The sequence below is a fragment of the Patella vulgata genome, chromosome 2 (assembly GCF_932274485.2).
Source record: "Patella vulgata chromosome 2, xgPatVulg1.2, whole genome shotgun sequence".
Taxonomy (NCBI): domain Eukaryota; kingdom Metazoa; phylum Mollusca; class Gastropoda; family Patellidae; genus Patella; species Patella vulgata.
In genome coordinates this window covers 88,020,281-88,034,799 of record NC_065880.2, presented here as the reverse complement: position 1 = coordinate 88,034,799, position 14,519 = coordinate 88,020,281, and the positions used below count along the sequence as shown (strand labels likewise).

The window sequence follows — 14,519 nt, the reverse complement described above, 5'->3', positions numbered from 1 at the left end:
CAAGTGAAGTACCTATAATTGCGCGATAATCTAAAACTGTATTGATAATCGATTTTCAAAACGCTTACCGATGATTATTGGCAATATCGATATTTTCCGCCAGCCCTATAAAACATCCTGTCATAGTCAAACCCATGTCATTGTTAAGTATGATACAGAAACACAACCCATTTGACCCTTAAGCTCGGCCAGCATCATATATTGTGTATCATTCAGTCATATCATTCAGTCATAATTTTATCCTCTACTAGGGGTTTGGATGGCCGAGTGGTTAGCACGCGTGCGCTGCATCATAAAGTCTGTCATTGAGTCAACTGGCGTGGTTTCGATTACCCGGAGTAGAGTTGCCTGTCCAGCCTCGTGGGTTTTCTCCGGGTCCTCCGGTTTCCTCCCACTGCTAAAGACCCCTATTGGGCAAGCAAATTATTGAAATAAAATTGAACCATATGTTAGTCCCAAATTGACCTAGATGTTTTCTTATCAAACTAGACTGGTAAATCCTGAAGACAGTCGTAAATAGATAGCTGTATAGTGTTAGAATTCTTTTCAAAACCTTAAAAATATGTTTACTGGCTGTGAAACATTTGTATTTTATGGTCTAAAGAAGAGTCGTCTTGTATATTTTATGGTCTAAAGAAGAGTCGTCTTGTATATTTTATGGTCTAAAGAAGAGTCGTCTTGTATATTTTATGGTCTAAAGAAGAGTCGTCTTGTATATTTTATGGTCTAAAGAAGAGTCGTCTTGTATATTTTATGGTCTAAAGAAGAGTCGTCTTGTATATTTTATGGTCTAAAGAAGAGTCGTCTTGTATATTTTATGGTCTAAAGAAGAGTCGTCTTGTATATTTTATGGTCTAAAGAAGAGTCGTCTTGTATATTTTATGGTCTAAAGAAGAGTCGTCTTGTATATTTTATGGTCTAAAGAAGAGATGTTTTGTATATTTTTAGTATTTGTTGAGGAACAGGGCTGAGAGTCGATCGTTACCTTTTCCATGTTTAAATGGTTTTAATAACACCAGTAGTATGAGACAATCTGTTCTTAAATCAACATTTAATCACCTTAAAAACTCAGGTAAATATATATTAACCTCATGTAAATATATGTTACACTAATTAAAATAACCTCAGGTAAATATATATTATACTTATAAAATTACCTCAGGTAAATATACGAGCGTTCTCCAGGTGCCACCCTTGTCAGTTCCGTAGGTGCCACTCCTGCTAAGTGAAGGGTTGAGCGGGGAAAATGGTTTAACGCGTGTGCATGAAATCACAATGTCTGCCATTGAGTCAAGTGGCATGGTTTCGATTCCCCAGTTGAACGTGACAAGGAGTAGGTTGCCTGTCCAAACTCGTGGTTTTTTTCCAGGTCCTCTTGTTTTCTCGCACTGCTAAAGATCCCTACGTGCCAGCGAATTATTGATATACAGTTGAATCGTATGTTAGTCCCCAATTAATGATCTAGTTTGTGTCGAGCGGACGTTAAACTCCATTTCTCTCTCTCTCTTCTCTGCCCACATTGGGATTTGAACTTGGGAGTTTTTTTAGTTCAGTGCGTGAAGCTCAGTTATCACAACTTCTCCCGTCAAAAGTCAAAACCTAGTAACTCACTTTTTTTATCAAAATTGAGTTAGGGCCAAATTTGTAGTTACTAGGGTATGTGCTTTCTGTTGTTGTACTAGATATTCCAATCTTTTGATTTTGTAAGCAGTTACACCCATGACACAACCTAGCAACTTCCTTCATTTGCCTAGTATGCCACAGAAAAAAATAGTAACTCAATAGTCAAATCAATGGATAAGCTGGGGTTTAATATCCATTCATTACATTTTCCTTTGTTTTCTCAAAATAAGAAAAACATGAGTTACTACACTGTAACCCAGGTATTATTTAATCTTGTGTATCTAGCACTAATTTCTTTCACATTCGTTTAATATCAAATTTTTGTTAAAAATTTGTAAAAATTATTTAAAATCACCCAAAATCATCTAATTTGTATTTGTTTCCAGTTTAAAGCCTACCATTCAGTTATCAAAATTAATCAATCAGCTTTAAACTGGAGACAAATACAAATTAGATGATTTGGGGTGATCTTAAATGATTTTTACAAAGTTTTAAACAAAGATTTGATATTAAACAAAATGTGAAAGAAATTAGCACTAGATACACAGGATTAAATGATACCCGGGTTACAGTGCTAGGTGTTGCGTTTTGACAGGAGACTTATCAAGTTTTTATGTTTGTTTTTGACCAGTGGCTGGAGGGGATACAGAAGAACAAGAATTAGCAGAAGGGGAAGAACTTCGACCAATCACCAAGTGTTATTCGGGGATTGAAGTATCCACCAATACATCGGATGCTTACAGGTTTGTTTCTTCCTCTAGTTTTCTGCGGGACAGTAATCTTTGAAAAATGAGTTTACCGTTTAATTTCTTCCTCTAGTTGATTAAACCTTTAAAATATTAGTTTAATTCCTTTGTTCATGGTTATCATAAGGCCTGTCATTGAGTCAACTGGCGTGGTTTTGAATTCCCGGTTGTACGTGACAAGGAGTAGGGTCGCCTGTCCAACCTTGTGGGTTTTCTCCGGGTCCTCAGGTTTCCTCCCCACTGCTAAAGACCCCTATGCGCAAGCGATTTATTGAAATAAAATTAAACCATATGTTAGTCCCGAAATGACCTAGTTTGTGTCGTGGACATTAAATCCAATTTCACTCTCTCTGTTATCGGTACACTAGGAGTGCTTATCCTGTGGTTTATGTGGGGGGTTGGATGGCTGAATGGTTAGCACATTGTATCATTGGGTCTTCCATTGAGTCAACTCATCTTGTTCCTCATGCAAAATTACGTGTCACCTCGCCCCTGATGTGGAGACCATTCAAATTGTCAAGAAATCTGTATTTTTATTAGATTTGATCTCTGTAGCCCAGTTCTCACTTGTACTTTATAATTTCAGATTAACAAATGGAGATCCTAATACGTTCTGGCAGTCTGATGGTACGGCTAGATCACACTGGATCAGGTTAGTAAAACAAACTTGACTAAAACATCTTAAATTTCTCCACCAACATGGTCCCATGAAGCAGGGCTGGGGTTAGTTACTTTAGTAACGGATTCTTATCTGCTCTACACTCCCAGCACACTGTATGGTGTATGCCTGTTTTCATTAGCCCAGTCGGAGCAGAACAGTAGGACATTATAAACCCCATTTCATTTTCATTTCATTGGGCCCTCAGTCCTAAAATAATCTAGTTTGTGCTGAATAGAAGAAGGTGATCTCCATTCTTTTTTCTTTATGTAATAAGTATCAAATATGAAATTTGAATTTTGTTTTTTTTAGACTACGGATGAAGAGTAATGCTGTATTAAAACTATTATCTATAAATGTGGCGTCATCAGATCAGAGTTACATGCCAGAATTAGTCACTGTATCAACCGGTAGAAATCCTAGAAGTTTACGAGAAATTAAAGAAATTCGAATTCCCAGGTAATATTTAATGATACCCACAGGTCTATGCACCACATGCCAAGAACTCATCACAACAGATAATTTCATTTGCTAATCCCTCACATCAATCAGAACATGGGTTATATAACAACTCTTCCAGAATATGGGGGGTGGGGTTGGATGTCCGAATGGTTAGTGCATGCGTTGTATCATAAGGTCTGTCAATGAGTCAACTGGCGTGGTTTCGATTCCCGGGTTGTACGTGACAAGGAGTAGGGTCACCTGTCTAACCTTGTGGGTTTCCTCCCACTGCTAACGAGACCCCTACACACAGGCGAAATAATTGAAATAAAATTGAACCATATGTTAGTCCCAAAATAACCTAGTTTTTTTTTTTCGAGTGGACGTTTGTAATTGATCGCAATCTTTCAAAGCGATGCTCACTTCTTGCAAAATAAAACGAAACCAAGATGATAATTAAATTAATTCATGTATATTGAATTTTTTTTCAGTAATACAGTTGGTGAATTTGTTTTATTGAAGAATGTCAAACTTCATTATCCAGGTAAGTAATAAAATTGGGTGAATTTGGTATGATCCAGGTGTTGAAGTCACCTATGCTTATTGACTAGGACAAGGAAAAGCATCTAGTTGTTCCTTGTATTAATTGGTATCTTTCATAAAATTGGATTCGAAGAGAAGAGTACGTGAATTGTACGTAGTCCCCCCACTGACTGATAAAGTTATATTCCAGGACAGTTCTATGTAGTTTCTGTTTTATATTTTAGTTGTACAGATAAATATAAAGCGTTGTCATAGCGATGGTTGTGATACAAGAATACATGCGTTAAAAGCTGTAGCCTACAGGTAAGCCTATGCTATTTATTTAAGTTTTCATGCTTTTTGTTCATTCTTTAATCTGTTAACTTAACTTTAACATTTGATTTAGGAAACAAGATCAAAGGTAGTTAATTCTTAATCCGCTACCTGGATTTAGTCAGGTAAAAAAGAGGCCCATCAAATATTTGGAGTGAAGACTACAGGTGTACCTGCTTGAAACCATATCCCCTTGACAATATTGTAGTTTGCAAGGGATTTATTAATCCTTCAAAAAACAATATTTAACTTTATTCGTTTTTATTTGTCATTTTTAAGTTTTTAAAATGTTTTATTTTTTTTTGGTGGCGGTCATGATGGCTAAGTGGGTAAGACGCTGGCTCACTAGCCTGGAGGTCGTGTGTTCGATCCCTGCATTAGCCGAGAAAGTTCATCCAGATTTTAGAGCATGGTTCCCTCTTGTCAGTGATGCGTGATGGAGGGCTTGTCAAGGACAGTTGTCAAGTTGTTCGAATGGGACAAAAAATCATGATGTTCCGTGTACACATTAGCGTTCAATCCCTTGACAGTTGGAATTCGATATAAGAGTAGGCTGTAGTGCCACTGTCCGGCCAAAATTTCCATCATAGCACACTGTATGCCCGTCTTCATTAGCCCAGTCAGACAGAAAAGTATTACGTTAAACCCCATTTTATTTGATGTTTTATTTTTATTTTATAGAGTTGTAAAAGAACCTGGTGTAAGTGTGTTAGATGCATCAGCTACGTGGTATCTACAAGTTCTAGCATCTCTAGTTGGTGCTACCCTGCCTCAAGCACCACAATTACGAACTCACATTATCAACCATACAAGGTAATATTATTATAATGTGGAAGAGGTGTTAATATTATACAGTCTGTCATCTCAGTACCCAGGCTTGTACATGGCCAATCTGATTAAAATACAGATCCTGTTTCGTTTCGTTTTTTATAGTTCAAAATTTCGTTTTAGGCATATGTGTTTTTACTACACTGGTATCTGGACGAGTTGTTATATAACTCATGTTCTGGATGATGTGAGGGATTAGCTAATGAAACGGTCTGTTACAGCAAGTTTTTGGCATGAGGAGCCCAGAACTGTGGGTAACCCACTAGAAATACCAACGCTGATTGGTTAATCAAATGTCTGACATCATAGTGTCAAAAGCCACTCATATGACCCCTGATGTGACCTATCACTACAACCGGTCAGATCTTCATGTAGTGTAGGCCATCGAAAGTATAAGAAAACAAAACGAAATATAGATCTGTATCATAATCAGGCTTGTACATGGCAAGAGTGTGGTCGTCTGTCTGGTTTCTCAGGTTTCCCGTCGGGGTGGGGGGGGGTTGCATGGCTGAATGGTTTAACGTGAGTCAAGGTGATTGATTTAGATTCCCCGCATGTACGTGACAAGGAATAGGGTCACCTATCCAACATCATGAGAACTGTCAATGAATGAAATGGGAGAACCTGACAATGTCTTATTTTAAAACAACTGTTTTTGTTTATTTGTAGAACTGCCTTAGAACACATGCCACCGTTGTCATTATGTCCAGCCAGTTCGGATCGACCACAGTTCCTCAGTCGTCATGTGTTACGAGAATTGGACAGTTTTATCCTGGAAATGTCAATGTAAGTAAAAAAACATTGAGCTGGCTTTCTCGTCATTTTTTCCATATTTTGAACAGTGATCAAGAAATTTAATGCTTTCAAATTAGATACTCATTATTAAAATTTAATGGTCAGCTTTAAACTGGACACAAGCCCAAATTAGATGATTTGGGGAGATTTTAAACAATTTTTATCAATTTTTAAACAAAGATTTGATATTGAATGAATGAAAGAAATTAGAGTTAAATACACAAGATTAAATAATACCCGGGTTACCGTGATAATTTACATTAAACAGAATCATTATTTTGTACTCTGAAACGGATTCTAAAAATTAAAAAAATAACGAATTGTCTAGTGGTTTGATCATGTTTTCTTGTTTAAGAACTTTCATTTTTAATTTGTTTTATGTTACAGTAACGAGGGTAATACACAAGCTGAAGGATTACATCTACTCTTATCATTAAATCTAGCTCGTGGTCATGTAGCTCGCTTGATACAAATACTCAAATATTTCTACGGTAAGTCAATAATAATGTATCTCTCACTTGACAGTTGGAATTCGATATAAGAGTAGGCCGTAGCGCCGCTGCCTGGGCAAAATTTCCCTCATAGCACACTGTATGGCGTATGCCATAGGACGTTAAACCCCATTTCATTTCATTTCTCGATTCTCCTGATTAAACATGAGTTCATAGATTTGTTGTTGTTTGGGGTAAGGCAGTTGTTTCTTATTTTTAGAGCAAAAGTACACCGTGGTTTACTTATTTCGTCTAATTAGTAAAATAATATGTACCTGATCAGATATAATAATTGTGTAGCAATAATGTTTTTAGTAAACTGATAGTGAAAACACGTCAATCAGTCAGGAGGTAATTGGTAGTTGAAATATTTCCAGCCGGATGTGGACAGTGTGGTTGAAAAGGTTATACTGGATGTGGGCGTGGCCTGCCTATGTTTTCGTAAGTCGTACAATCGCCATGCTTGTTCTAAAAATTGAAAACAAGTATGGTGATTATGAAGGGTGGTAGTTTTTTTTATTTAATTATTTCTGTAGTTTTTTTTAATCGGAGTTCAGCTTTAATTAAAACTGTTATATATATTTGTTTTCAGAACAACCTAATATCAGTTTGAAATGTGCATCTTTATTGGCGTCTGCTCTGGAAGCTAAAAATAGCTGTTGGGAGAAATTAGGTAAGTTCGTTTTGGAATTGTCTCATTTAGTAGAATTTATTTTTTCTACCTGTCCAAAAATGTTAAAGAGCAATTCCCCAGAGCAGGAAAGTTTCTTGTGCTGATAGGAGCATATGGGAGCTGGGTGAGTAAAGTGTCGTTGGGTCACCAGGAGGTTTGGAATTCGATCCTGGTTTTTCTAGCATGGTTTCCCTTTGTCAGTGGTGCAGGACAGAGGGTCCATCAAGGACAGCGTCTTGTTGTTTGTCTTGGAGGTGCACGTAAAAGATCCCTTGACAGTTTGAATTCGATATAAGAGTAGGCTGTAGCACTGCTACCCGGGCATAATAGCTCTCATTAGCTTAGCCGGTTCAGAAAAGTAGGACATTAAAACCCATTTCATTTTATAATATTTAGTGGACCATTAACCCAGATTTTTATTTGTTTTTGTAATTGAACAGGAAGTGTTGTACCAATGACCGTATTAGGATGTCACGGAGGGAAAGAAAATATGACATCATTAGAAAATGTTATTAATCATACATCGGAAGGTACCAAACATGGTTAGTAACAATACATTATTCTAAAGTCACAGGGGGGTTGGATAGTTGAATGATTAGCATGTGCGCGCTGTATCATAAGCCCTGTCATTGAGTCAACTGGCATAGTAGTAGGGTCACCTGTCCAACCTCATGGGTTTTCTCCGGGTCCTCCGGTTTCCTCCCACTGCTAAAGACCCCTACGCGCAAGCGAATTATTGAAATAAAATTAAACCATATGTTAGTCCCAAAATGGCCTAGTGGACGTTAAACCCTACCTCTCTCTCTCTCTCTCTCTCTCTCTCTCTTTCTCTCTCTCTCTTGTTACAACTTTATCCACTCTAAAATATACTTAAATTATGCATTAGGCAAGAACTAAATCTGCCTGTTGCAGGTCTTTCTTTAGGCCTGAAATGTTATCTAAACTATTAATTAGACATTAATTAACATGACATCTCTCGATGCCATTGAATGTCTACAATATTATGTAGATTAAATATATTTTGCGGTTGATGCGGTTACTGTAAAAATAGATAATCAAGACCGTATTTTTTATTGTAAAAACGATGCAATGTCAATAATTACTAGACTGTAATTAATTTGCCGATATCTAGGTTCAGAGTGGAGCAATTTCTCTTAGTGTTGTCTATTTGCTAACTATTATAGCAACAACTGTTACCGTATTTTTCGGTGTATTAGGCGCATGCGTAGATAAGGCGCAGGGCGAGTTTGGCAGAGGTGTTTCAGGAAAAAATAAAAATGCATGGTTTAGGCACACCCTTCTCCAGGGCCTTGTGAAACAGGTGCCATACCATAGTTACCATACGTGATTCAAATACACCGGCGATCTCCAGTAACTGGGCCAAACTTGACTGTTTACAGTTATAATAATTACCGATAATATTTAGCTGTATCAAGCTTTATATATATTTCTTTATGAAATTAAACTCTATATACATTTTTTGAATTGCATAAGACTTTATATTAATTACAACTTTCAATTGAATTGTTTCATAACTTAAGTGGTAATTCTGGCGCTTGTATGGTAGTCAAATTGTCGTTAGAGTCCCGCCCACAACACAAATGGCTGTCTATTACATCCTGTTAAATTCACAAGCAATTGGCTGTGATAAATGAATAGGTATTGATGATAAACAAATGAAATAAAAACTGTAGAAATAATTTATCATGATCAGTTACTCACGGCTTAAATCCTGACTACCGGTAAAAAGAGAAACAATAATTCTAGTTTATTTTATACTATCCAAACAACTGACAATCAAACGATTGTGTCAATTGTCTCGCCCACTACACGCAGCATGACAATACCTAGATTGAGGCCATTTATATCTATCAGTATCATAAGACAATAGCATTTTTAATACCAATCAAAGAAACAATGATTTTGTGAACAACAAACAACTTCATAAAGCATACGATGACAACTCACCGGTAGATAATTAACGATACCGGTAAATTATAACAATAGGTTAATCAGTGAATCTTCATTGCATGAAAACTATCGGTAACTTGAAACGGCTAAATATATAAGTTACAGCAATGTATAGTAAATAAATTTATTCAGAATGACTACGAGACGAACCGCTAAAGAGTGCGGTAATAGATAAAGCAAATAGATAGAGCGCCGCATGTTATCCACACATTGAGAAAGAATGGGTTAACTGTCAATCATAGACGCCGTGAAGATTTGCCGTTTCGAGAACAGGTTAGACAGAACAACTTCGTTGTCGTCGTTTCTGGAGTTTGCCGCCCACTTCCACCAGGGGTGATATCGTAGACAAGAGAACAACTTCAATATATGTCAGTTTAACTCTAATCCCACCCTTACTACCAATGACTTATATTGAGCCAATGAAAATGCTTGTATGAATGCATATCCCGCCCTATTCGTCAACTTGACTGACAGCACCACTGACCTTGAACGGGGACGTGCGAGGACTGCCGATAATGGCCAAGAGTATACGGAATAGCAGAAATATATGATGTATAATTAGCAAAAAATTTTAACAATGCGTATCCTATTTTTTAAAACATCGTTAACGTTGAAAGTCTATCAGCCGATGGTGTTTGCATTGCCGGTTATGACAAACACTATACTATACACGGGATAGCCTAAAATGTTGACATCTTTTTTAATTTTTATGCACAAAATAACAGAAATACGGGCGATAATTATTGACGAATTTTAAACTATCTAAATTATTACTGACAAATATAAATGGACACGAAAGGAAACAGTATTGTGTTTAATTTGTGTGGTAATTTATCATAAACTTTTGAGGTAGCGTCACCCGGTCAACATGTGTTGATTATAGGGCAGTTATTTGTTGAACTCCCGACTTCGGTGTCTACACGGGAAAAGCCTGGATTCGCTTAACATTATGTATTAGGCGCACCCCTTCTAGAAAATAAAATATTTGGTTAAAAAAGTGCGCCTAATACACCGAAAAATACGGTAGTTCTTTATCTAATCTTATCTAATACCCCTTTAAGAAAACAAACTCTAAATATCAACAGTGGTATATCATCTTCAGGTTTCGATTCATTTCCATTAATCAGAGGTAAATCATCATATCATTGTAAATGCTGAACAAAATTTAACCATTAATAGAACACAGTTTTTATGGGATACAGTCACTATTTTTATTCTAAAAATAAGACGTTTAATAAACTTGAGGTCAATATATATGAAATTCATAGTTATTTAATCTGTGTAAATGATTTCACTATGAATTTCATATATATTGACCTCAAGTTTATTAAATATCATTGTGAGAGGTTACTTGTCGAAAAGTTGTGCTTGTGTATAAAACTAAATGCCACTCAATGATTATAGAATTGAACCACTTGGATTTTTTTTTTTTGATAATTCAATATTTTTTTTGTTGTTTTATTCCAGTTTTTTATACAGAAGAGGGTAAAACGAGAACTGATCTGTTTTTTAAATGTAAAGATTACGTTCAGTTTACTAAATTTAGAATCAAGGTAAGATAACTATTGTACTTCTTGAAATTATTGCTCCTCATGTTAAATGTTAAAGAATCTTTCCCGGGTACAAACTGGGAGATTTAATGATATATTTGGACTAAAAACATATTCAAACTAAATAATTTATCATAATTTTGCTTCAAATCCTTCTCAAAACATTGCAATTGTCAGAGAATACCCTGGCTATAAAAAATCGATCAAAAGAGGTCATATTTGTGTCACGTGACTTACCTCTCTCGGTACCTAGCAATTGGTGCGAATTCGGAGGAGAATTCATTGCATACACAAGACGATGTTGTCTTTAGTCACTGACTTTATTACAAATATCGAAGCCTAGTTAAATTCTCAGATTATCCACTGACAGCATCTTTCTCCATGATTTTTATCTCAGAAAGTGTTGTACGTCTAACTCTTCATAAAGTTTATCAACACGTACATCAAGCGCTAAATCTCTGCGTGCAGCCATTGACGTCAGGCTTTCGATTAGGGAAACCCTTACATTTTTGTCCTGTATACGCTCCAGGAGTGATTTTTGGGGAATCCAGTATTTTTCTAGTAAGATTGGATATTTTTACTTTCCATATATACCAAAATTGCCATACTTTTAATGGAAATAACCACCCGATAAATACTTTTTTGGGAACGCATCTTTAACAGTATGCCTCACTTTCCATATATACCAAAATTGCCATACTTTTAATGGAAATAACCACCCGATAAATACTTTTTTGGGAACGCATCTTTAACAGTATGCCTCACTTCAATCCTGTCCAACCTCGAGGGTTTTCTTCGGGTCTGAAAGCTTCCTCCCACTGCTAAAGACCCATATCTTTAACGCCTATAGTTTCAAGGAATTATTGAAATAAAATTGACACCAAATGACCTGGTTTGTCTTGAGTGGACACTAAACCTCCTCTCTCTCTCTCTCTCTCTCACTGCTTTAATTGTGTTTTGAATGGTAAACTCTCTAGTTATTTCTAGTGGAATGTATAAATCTTATAATTGTCAGACAGTAATGTTTGATATACAGTAGAATCTGTATGAGCAGCCACTCCTATTCAGCGACATCTCCTTGTAAGCGGTCACGATAAATTCCCCCCGTAGAAATTCTGTTGTTTCATCTCTTTATTCAACGGTCACTCCTCTAACGCGGCCAGCGGTCACTATTTTACTAAAAAATTCAACAAAACATCGCCCATTCAACGACCATTGTTGAATGATACCATTCAAACGAGATTTTATTAAGAGGCCACTCCCGTTAAGTTATGTCCGAGATTTGAGTAAAGAATTTTCGTTCGGCGCAAGATTCAGCGACGGCCAAATTTACCGCTTCCAATGCATCCAAGAGTAATATTTAATTTATGTCGGCACAAAAAGCAACGAGATTTTATTAAGAGGCCACTCCCGTTAAGCGGTCAGTTGTGAAAATTCCCTTGGGTGGCTGCTTAATACAGATTCTACTGTAGATATTGATATGGAATGTTTAGATATTTTTAATTGTTAGACAGTAGTTATTATTTATTTCTAGAGGAATGTTTAGATACTTATAATTGTCAGACAGTAGATACTATTTATTTTTATTGGAATGTTTAGATATTTTTAATTGTTAAACAGTTGTTATTATTTATTTCTAGTGAAATGTATAAATCTTATAATTGTCAGACAGTAATGTTTGATATAGATATTGATATGGAATGGTTAGATATTTTTAATTGTTAGACAGTAGTTATTATTTATTTCTAGTGGAATGTATAAATCATATAATTGTCAGACAGTAATGTTTGATATAGATATTGATATGGAATGTTTAGATATTTTTAATTGTTAGACAGTAGTTATTATTTATTTCTAGAGGAATGTTTAGATACTTATAATTGTCAGACAGTAGATACTATTTATTTTTATTGGAATGTTTAGATATTTTTAATTGTTAAACAGTAGTTATTATTTATTTCTAGTGAAATGTTTAAATATTATAATTAATTTTATTATTAGATTCCCCCAGGAGGTAAAGGACCACGAAGAGGATTAATATTTGTTTATAATCATACGTAAGTTGACGAAATCTTATTCATTAGCCTTATATATTCTCTTTTGTAACAATGTGATTAATAACGTTTACATATTAGCAGGAATTGAATAATAAAACGCAAGTCAAATTTGTTTTGGTTGATCCCCCGGTATGTGTATGAAGTTATATAAAGATATCTTGTTGGATGGTTTATGAGATATACTCCGAAATAAAAATTTAGTCAAATTTGATTCCATGTAAATATTTGATATCTTAACCAGATAAAAATGCATACACTGTCACGATTAGTTTAGAATCTTCCTAGCTGAGTGGTGACCATTTAGTCAACTATCGCAGTTTCGATTCCTCAGTTGTACGTGACAAGGAGTAGGGTCGCCTGTCCAACCTCGAGGTTTTCTATGGAACCTTCAATTTCCCCCCACTGCTAAATACCCCTACGTGAAAGTGGATTATTGAAATAAAATTGAACCATGTGTTAGTCCCAAAATGACCTAGTTTTTGTTGAGTGGATGTTAGACCCCATTTCTCTCTGTCTCCTAGCCTGCGAACTTGATATTTTATTTTTATTTATAATGTTGTTATGTTTTATTTTTTAGCGGTGAGTTTGATTACGATGAAGAAGTAACAAAATTTTCCAAATATGATAACTGGCATGAACTCACCTATAAATTCAGCGTCAATATCAGGTAACATTTCAACTTGGATATCATGTAGTTGTGCTGTTTTAGCAGGAGTTTCTGTTTCGTTTCAAACCATTCTTGGTAGTTTAAAATGTTCCATCTAGATTAGATAATGATGGTGTTGGGTTTACAACTATTTTCTTTCACTAACGGTGTTGAGAAATTAATTAATCTGTTAATTACTCAATACCCTTAGTGAAAGTAAACAAAGTGTATTCAGTTGTTTAAGCAACATTTAGTGACTGGATGATAATAACACATGACACAATTATATTGACTACAAATTACTTGAAAGATTTATTTCTGGTGACGTTCCAACGAGGGTTCTCTCTCAAGCAAAGTGTATTTAATGGAAAAAGAATTTTATTTCACGTTAAATGTAACATTGAGTACAAACATTTATTTCACTTGTTTTTATTTTCTCACATGAATTGATATAAATATATTCTATATTTGTAAAGGTCTGCTGGTGTTGGAGGTAAATCTGATAATCCTGTCAGCTACTTTCACTTTGATGATGATTGGTAAGCTATGTTCACACCACTTGATGTATAATAGACAGCGGAGTCGTGGTTTCTCAGTAAAGCACTGGCTCGATAACAAGGAGATCTCAAGTTCTATATATATGTAGCGTGCACATACATTATGTGATAATTTATGTTCAGGCTTGGTAAACTGAGCAGCATTTTGCTGTTGTAACTCACTTATAAATGTATTATTACATTACACTATAACTCAGGTATCATTTAGTTGTATTGTTTTAGCAGGTGTTTCTATATTTAATGTTTAGTTTCAAACCATTGTTGGAAAACTTTTCAAATCGATTGAGAATCATAGAAAACCATTGGGTTTCTACTGCTGCGTAGTTTAAAGGGTCTGTTTAGATTAGGGAGCCATGGTGACTGATTGGTTAAGACGCTGGCTCGCTAGCCTGGAGGTCGGGTGTTCGATCTATGCATTGGCCGAGAAAGTTCATCAGTATTTTCCGACGTGGTTTTCCCTTGTCAGTGGTGCATAATGGAGGGCCTGACAAGGACAGCTGTCTAGTCCTTCGGATGATACGAAAAACCGAGGTCCCGTGTATATATTGGAATGCAAGTAAAAGATCCCCTGGCAGTTGGATTTCGTTATAAAAGTAGGTGATAGTGCCGCTGTCCGGGCAAAATTTCC

The 14,519-nt window shown here is 35.7% G+C and overlaps 1 protein-coding gene across 1 annotated transcript in view; it reads left to right on the top strand.

Moving 5' to 3' along the window:
• Window positions 1-14,519, top strand: part of LOC126812451 (zinc finger ZZ-type and EF-hand domain-containing protein 1) — a 61,879-nt gene that overhangs the window by 7,875 nt on the left and 39,485 nt on the right. The window contains exons 8-22 of the mRNA XM_050538847.1: window positions 949-1,072; window positions 2,255-2,366; window positions 2,956-3,021; window positions 3,340-3,486; window positions 3,960-4,012; window positions 4,236-4,314; window positions 5,005-5,136; window positions 5,821-5,937; window positions 6,334-6,437; window positions 7,030-7,110; window positions 7,551-7,652; window positions 10,549-10,634; window positions 12,633-12,688; window positions 13,266-13,355; window positions 13,811-13,873. Of these exons, the coding sequence (XP_050394804.1) occupies window positions 949-1,072; window positions 2,255-2,366; window positions 2,956-3,021; window positions 3,340-3,486; window positions 3,960-4,012; window positions 4,236-4,314; window positions 5,005-5,136; window positions 5,821-5,937; window positions 6,334-6,437; window positions 7,030-7,110; window positions 7,551-7,652; window positions 10,549-10,634; window positions 12,633-12,688; window positions 13,266-13,355; window positions 13,811-13,873 (1,412 nt within the window). The remainder of the gene's footprint in view (window positions 1-948; window positions 1,073-2,254; window positions 2,367-2,955; window positions 3,022-3,339; window positions 3,487-3,959; window positions 4,013-4,235; window positions 4,315-5,004; window positions 5,137-5,820; window positions 5,938-6,333; window positions 6,438-7,029; window positions 7,111-7,550; window positions 7,653-10,548; window positions 10,635-12,632; window positions 12,689-13,265; window positions 13,356-13,810; window positions 13,874-14,519) is intronic.